The sequence below is a fragment of the Choloepus didactylus genome, chromosome 7 (genome assembly GCF_015220235.1).
Source record: "Choloepus didactylus isolate mChoDid1 chromosome 7, mChoDid1.pri, whole genome shotgun sequence".
Classification (NCBI taxonomy): domain Eukaryota; kingdom Metazoa; phylum Chordata; class Mammalia; order Pilosa; family Megalonychidae; genus Choloepus; species Choloepus didactylus.
Genome location: NC_051313.1, coordinates 78,428,341 through 78,435,983, shown reverse-complemented (window position 1 = coordinate 78,435,983; position 7,643 = coordinate 78,428,341). Strand labels below are relative to the sequence as shown.

The 7,643-nt window shown below is 38.7% G+C and overlaps 1 protein-coding gene across 1 annotated transcript in view; it reads right to left on the bottom strand.

The window, feature by feature from the left end:
- Positions 1 to 1,861: 1,861 nt before the first annotated feature.
- Positions 1,862 to 7,643, bottom strand: part of COL12A1 (collagen type XII alpha 1 chain) — a 138,167-nt gene continuing 132,385 nt past the window's right edge. Inside the window, 4 exon segments of the mRNA XM_037844017.1 lie at positions 1,862 to 2,922; positions 5,133 to 5,303; positions 6,328 to 6,396; positions 7,356 to 7,544. Coding sequence (XP_037699945.1) covers positions 2,747 to 2,922; positions 5,133 to 5,303; positions 6,328 to 6,396; positions 7,356 to 7,544 — 605 coding nt within the window. The 3' untranslated portion in view covers positions 1,862 to 2,746.

Genomic DNA, 7,643 nt, shown 5'->3' with positions numbered 1-7,643 from the left:
CTGTAATCATTATGAGCATTTCTTCCTGATTTTGTTTTGAATATGTTTGTTTTCTTCCCTCACTTGTCCCCTTATCATATAACATAGATGATAGATGCATTGGTTTTACATCACAGTATTTAAGTATTGTCAACATTACATCAGAGTATTTAAGCTACAGGATATCAAGGGAGAAAAGTGAACATCACCCAAGGCCTTTGCATCCTCTTCTGGGGAAAGCATTAGTGCATTTTCATTTGAACACAGGAGAATTGTATCATGTAAGCAGAAGTATGGCTTCATTACTCTCTTGATTTTTGGAGATTAAGTATGGTTTAGGAGTTTGTGTATGGGTGCCAGGTGGACAAGGGGTGGACTGTGACAGTTTGTTTTATGTGTCACTTGGCTAGGTTATAATACCTAGTTATTTAAGCAAACACTAATCTAGAAGTTGCTATGAAGGTATTTTGGATGTGATTAACATCTACAAAGTAAAGAAGATTGCCCTTGATATGTGCATGGGCCTCATCCAGTCAGTTGAAGGCATTAAGAGCAAAAACAGGCTTCCCATAGAAAAAGAAACTTTGTGGGGTTTTGCCATGAGTTTTAAACCCAGGCTGAAGCTAGCCTCTTCCTACAGATTAGTCAGTGTGCACTCAATCAGAGAACACAAAAATAATTTTAACACAGGATTCAGCAAACATGATTAAGAGGGAAATGTACTATGAAAATAATAAGCACATGTACCTCAATGAGTTATTAATTTTATGCTTATCCCTGGGTTAGGATTTCCTTAGCCTCTCATCCCCTCTCTTGGCACAGAATGGAATGTTGTGAGAGAATCATCCCATTGCCAGCACCAAGAATCAAGCCTGTATCTAGCCTGTGAGAGGTGGAAGTCCACTGTGTCTAATCCATGGCCCTGGGACCAGGATCGATCAGTGACAGGAGGACTGAACCTATCTTCAGGTTCCCAATACAGAGACTCATGAATTATAAATTAATCAAATAAACTCTTAGAACTTGGAGTTCTGAGAGCTTCTGCCCAGAGAGTGTTGGTGGGCTGGGGGATGGGGTTTTGGGGGATGAAGCATCTAGTGATAAATTGGGTTAAGAATCACACAACCTAGAGTCTTAGTCTTGATCTAATACTAACTAGCTGAGTCTGTTTTTTCATGTGTGAAACAAACGAGCTAGACTGAGGTCATCTCAGTGGTATCATCTAGCTTAAAAAATGTATATGTTGAGATTTACAGGTGAATGCAATGAGTTTTGTATTCTGCTTGAAGCCTCCTAAACTCAATTTATCCACTTATCACCTATTCCTTTGGTCTTGGTCTCCAGGAAACATTTAACTCAGATGTTTTGTTCTGTGGAAAACTTCCTGTCACTATCCCTTTTTCTTCAGTTGATGTTGGTTCTTTGAAATGAATACTTATGTAGTTTTCTTAGATATTCAGAATGTTTTAATTGCATTTACAAGTGCAAAAGGAAGGTACTGCTAAATGTAAAAATTTGCATTAAGGAATTTTTTGCAATTAAACATGCTATTGGGTATAGTATAGGAAAGCGATTGAGTGCATAAGAAATCACGTGGATTGTTAGAGATTATTTGGTTTGGGGTCTCCTAGGATACCTAGTTGTTTTTCCACCAACCCACACATCCTCTGCATTCCTAATAAAGCTTTTGGAATCTGCTGGGCTTTTTAAGGCTCTAACCATTCTTTCTATGACCTCACTATATCATTAAAAATCTAAAGTTATTTAGCATAATTTAATAGTATTAACAAGATTTTGTAATTGTATCCAAGGATATGAACTTGTTTGTTGTAACGACCGCCTGAACAGTCCAAAAGGCCCTTCAAAGAATAAATATACCATGTCAAATTTTCAGTAGTTTTATTGAAAAATGCCTCTTTTGTTTCAGAAATAAATAATATAAGGCAGTGAAATTCACAATCTGCAGTTAAAATATAAAAGCAGCAATTCTATGTTCATAGTCTTGCAAACATTTCCCAACTGCTTTTGATAACTAAGAAACATTATGCTCTGGGAAAAAAAAAAAAAAGTTCATACTAAATATACAACACAAACATGCAATTCCATCTCTGCAGAATTATCTGCAATTTGGCATAAATGTTAATGTGTCTAAAACAAGGAGGTTTAAGGCAATATGAAACTGCATCCAGTTGATACAATAATTTCAGCTACATGGCTTAGGTTTTGTGGTTGTTTAAGGAGATGGATAAGAGTATTCTATGCCCTAATGTATAACAGAAGATAGAAGAGGAAGATATATAATTGCAATGGAGTTGATTTTCCCCTCTCTTTTGGTTTTTTTTTGGGGGGGGGGATTACTTGAATCGTGGTGTAATTGAATTGCAAATAAGTACTGGAAAAGATAAACTGCCTTCTCAAAATATACAGTAGCTCTGGGCTCCAGGACTTACTGCTTAACCTAAGAGTTTCACCGAGGCTGCCCGCTGTGCTAACTGAAGGCACATGGCGTGTTCTCTCCTTGCAGCTTCTGTGAACAAAGTATCTTGCAAGCATTTTAAGGGCAAAGGCAAAGGTGTCTACAGACTGAGAGATGCCAGCTTGTCTTCTTGCAGAAACAAGGTTCTCTACAGTCAGAAAGAGTGCTCTTGGATAAAGCAACGCCGGAAGACACACCGCAGAAAAGATGTACGCTGCTCTCTCTGATCTGTAAATGAGAATCCCAACACCTCCCTCCCAGCTTCGTCTCCCAGCGCGCGCCATCCACGGTTCACAGCCCCAGACCGCGGGGCAGGGCGCGCCGCCAGCGCGCGTGGAGAGGGCGCTGCTCTGCGGGCTCGTCCGCGCGGTAGTCCTCGTACTCCTCTGCCGTCCGCTCGGGTTCCACCGGCACGACGAAGGGCTCGCGCTCAGGCAGGTAGGCCCCGCCCTCGGGCACGTAGGGCTCTGTCCGATTCAACATTACAGTTATGGCATGACTTAGAAGGCACATACACAGCCAAAGCTAAATCATCACCCTAGGTGATGGCACTCCAGTCTTAATCTTATAACTATAAATAGATAAGTTACAATGTTTTGATTACTTCCATTTGCAGAGAGAATTTGGTGATCAAATAATGAAATGAAATGAAAGAAAAACAAAAAACAAACAACCTTCAAAGATCCAGCAGTAAATACAATCATTGCACAAATACCTGGGAAGGGTCAGAGACTGGGCCAAAGAACTGTAAACGCAGTACTTAGGTAGGATTTTCACAAATCCCCAAGTAACTGTTCATGACTTCAAACTCCTTAATTCAGAGAACAACTTGGAAAGATAAGGAGGTGAAGGGAAGTTTATTGGCTCCTAGAAACTGAACTCTGGAGGTGAAAAGCTATCACCAGGTAATATACAGTACATGACAATTGCTGTGACTGTCCCTCACACAGACTGAGTTACAGCTGGTGGGGAAGGAACACAAGTAACTACAACAAGACAGAAAAAAAACAAAACAAAAAAACAAAAATGTGGTTATAAACTTTGGTTTGAAAATGGCAATTACAAAACCCAAATGAGAGAATGTGTACAAAAAAAGAAGTAATGACACAAGCCCTGAATCAGACACATCGCTAACAAGCAAGAAATGAGGAGCTTCCATTCGGTGTTATTCCGGCATTGAGCAAGCAGCAGGCTTGGATGCAGAAGCTTGTTGTAGAATTGTTAAGTGATTTTAGTGGACAGGATGACATACAAATCATTTACAAGCCATAATTAGTTTATTATTTACATAAGACATTTCTCTTTTACCAGGTTAATTGTTTTTTTCTCAAAATGCCATCATCTCTGCTGGTTAGTAGTTTTATTATGTGCCTCTCTCACAAATGAGGCCTCTTGTGACTGAACCTTTTAAAAAATATTTTTCTACATTATTACTGAAATGCATCTGGCTTATAAACTGCTTTTGTCTCATTCAAGTTAGTATGAAGAGTCTCCACCCGCCTTATGATGTCAACCCGGTTCGTTAACCATATCTGTGGTGAGATTTCCATACAGACTCATTTTCTAATAAGCACGTGCGCAAACATCTCAGAAACAGGATTTTCATGTATTCAAACTGTAAGCAGCACTGGCGACTTAGAAAATTTGTTAGCCGGAACCTGAAACAGGTCAAAGATGATAGTTTTTAAAAGTTGAATTACTATGCAAAAATATATATACACATCCATCTAAGTTTGTAATGGTTAAAGTATACATATATATATATCCATATATTTTCAGTTATTCACACACATACCACAAGGCAAGGTAATTTGCATTTATTTTATAAAGAATTAAATTATAATTTTGTGAATGGGCTACATGAGAAATATACATTAAAATTAAATATTACTTTTGGTTATATATAAGTATGTACATAAATATATAGATATATAGATATCAGAATTCAACTACTCATGCACTATTTGCTAGTAGCCAACCATACCAAACAGCAGTATCATTTTTAAAACTTGCAAGATGCTTGAAGTTGCACTAATGAAAAGGTCACCGTTGATCACAGAGTGAATTTACTTCCAGATATGCATATATCTCCCCCAGTCCTACATCCCACAAAATCAGGCATAAGAGACTTCTGCTCACTAAAATTGTCACACAGTACAATTTCACTACTGGCCCTTTATAAAAAAGTGTTAAGTTCTGGATGTTGAGTATCAATTCAATGAACAGGTGGGACAGTGAATTTGTTTCAGTTGTCTGCACCATGTTGTCAGATAGTTTACCTACAAATTAGATTCCCAGGTTAAACTTTTGGCATATATTATTGGCATTCTATGATTGGATTCACTAATCCCTGTTCCCAACCTTCAGGTTAAACAATATCGTCAATGGGTAGCATTCTTTGTACTTTCAAGGGAAATAAGCAGAGATATGTGATGTGATTTGGTAAATGTGGGAATATGGGAAGGAAGAGAAAATAATTATGGAAGTCCTAACAGTGAAATAATGTTTTACAATTTAGGAGACAGCCCTATTATTTGCATAATCAAAACACACAACAGAGAGAGTTGATAAACTCAAGAAACCCTCAAATCAATCTCCCTTCAATCCCAGAGAACTTCATTTCCATAATATTCTTTAATTTCGGTGAATTTGATTTCCTACAATGGCAGTAACCCACCTGGATATCCTTGTCCATTGTATGGGATGCTGGCACACTGAGAAGAATCACAATATCCAGGAGGACCTGGGGGGCCCCGGATTCCTAAGTTTCCAGGACGACCAGGGGGGCCAGGGGGACCTCTTGAACCTGTGGACCCCGGTGGACCCGTTCTGGACTCTCCTTGTGGACCTGGTATGGGGTTAAAACAAATATGTTTTCCCTCTTATTAGATCTTGCTCCTGAGGCAGCCAACAATATTTTAACCGGCACCTCCACTGCCTTGAAACCAGTATTCACAATGTATGGTGAGAAAATATTTTCTTTAAGAAATCACCAGTATGAACCAAAAGTATGATGGAGGCTTCTTTCCCACGACTCATCAAGAATTAACTCCAGCCATCCATCGACTTCAGTGACTTTATTCAAGGAAAACTGATTTAGCAAGAATTAAGCCAAACTAAAGACATTGATGAATTCCCTGCTTTGCTCCTGCTTTCACGGAGATCCAAGCACCTCAAGGAAAAGGCTATATTGGGCAGCCACGCTGGACTTCAGTGAAAACACAGGAGTGCCTGAGTATCTGCTCTGCAGCTCCAGACTATGTGAAGCAATGCTATTTTGGACCAAGTGAACTATGGTTAATATAAATGTAAAAATTTAACCACTAGGGCTGACCTTAGTTGCCAAATGTCTGATGGACCTGACAATGAAAATAAAAATCACTTTCAATCTAGTAAACAAAATGTAGAAAACAACTGGACAAATATTATTTCTTGCCAAAACGTCAGTATAGCATCTGTGAATGGAATTTTACAATGGGTCTTTTAGCAAGAACATATATTCTCAGTCTCATGGCTCCATCATGAAGGATACTAGAAAAAAAAATAGGAAATGGAATTGTCCTTGAAGACTATGGGGGCAAACAAAATAAACAGAATTTCCCTAAAAAAGGAATATAGCAACCAACTCTCTAGATCACTAAAACTTCACACCCTCAGATATTACAGTCAGTACCTAATAGAACACATGCAAGCATTTTTCGAACAAAGGGAACATAAAAATGAAGAGGTTATGCAAGTTAACTTCTTGCTAAAACATACACCATGATTGTATGCATGTCCTAAGCTGACAGAATGAAGTTATGGCTCTCTTGGAGACTGTGTACTCTTTCATATTTACAACATTTCCTTATTTGATGTATGAGCAAACCTACCTGGAGGACCAGGTAACCCTCGAGGTCCTGGAGATCCAATACCTCTTTCACCTTTCTCCCCTGGCAAACCTAAGGGAGGACAAAAAGAGGGAACACCTGGAAAAATTATCTGGAAACATGTAGTTTTCATCTTAACCAATAATACTTGGTTCAAATAGTACATCTCCTTAGTGAAATCAAAACCTAATTTTTCACAGAAGTTCAATCTTGAAGCCAAATTCTTTCTAGACATTTGTGTGTAATTCCAGATCCATGGCCAAGAAACAAATCTGGCCACAAGTCAGGGGAAATAATATTTGAGGAAACCAACATGTCTAATATATTTAAAAATTTTAAAAGGATTAGTAATTAAGAAAAGAAATATTGAATAAACAGTTAAAACCCATTGAACAATATCTTAAAGGTATCTTATCTTTAGTATTCTTGTTTAGTTCAGCAATCAAACCATCAGATTTATAGAAATACTGAAGTTTTCTCTGGACTTTTAACTACTAGTTTGACAAAAGTGGTTACTCTTGAGTCCTGAAACATTTGGAATCAGATAATCCTATTTTTCTTCCTTTCTTTCAATTATACTTATCTACCATGAAATTAAAGTCAAACAAACATGCCAGATACTGAATAAAGGCAGCAAAAGAATTTGGACCTAAAACTATAGGACTGCTTACAGTACATTCTAGTTGCTGGTCGGCTCTTGCCACAGTCATAACAATTAATAAGGTTTTAGTGCCTGATTTAGTTTGCTGAAATACAGTTTTTCCCATTAACAACAAAAAAATCAGAAAATAGTATTCTCTTTAATGAGATCTCCTGACAAAACCATCCTTTTTCTAAGATATGGATCTCTATGGCCTGAGGATTGCCTGAAAAGGGAGACAAGTTCCTGGAACAACTGCTCTTCTGGGGCTGCCTAAACAAGACAACAGTGGTTTGCCAGATTCAGTCTTCCACGTGCTTTCCAACTAGACCCAGATTCCATACTTGCAAATTCCTTCCTTTATCCCTGTGCAACATCCTGAAACACCCACCTCGTTCACCAGGGGGTCCCTGCATCCCTGGCGTGCCTGGGAAACCTGGTTGCCCCCCAGCTCCTGGTTCTCCTCTGGCTCCCTCACTGCCAGGAGGTCCTGGGGGACCTGGTGGGCCCGGCTGGTTGCGATTAGAGTGGTAATCATTTGGAATCTGATTCAGCATTTGATTGAATCTGTTCATCTGACCTACAAATAGACATAATAAGAAATCCAATCAGAGAGGGATGAGAGGGTAGAACTGTTTTCTCTTAGTGTCTAGTGAAACCCATCTCTATTCCGTGCTAC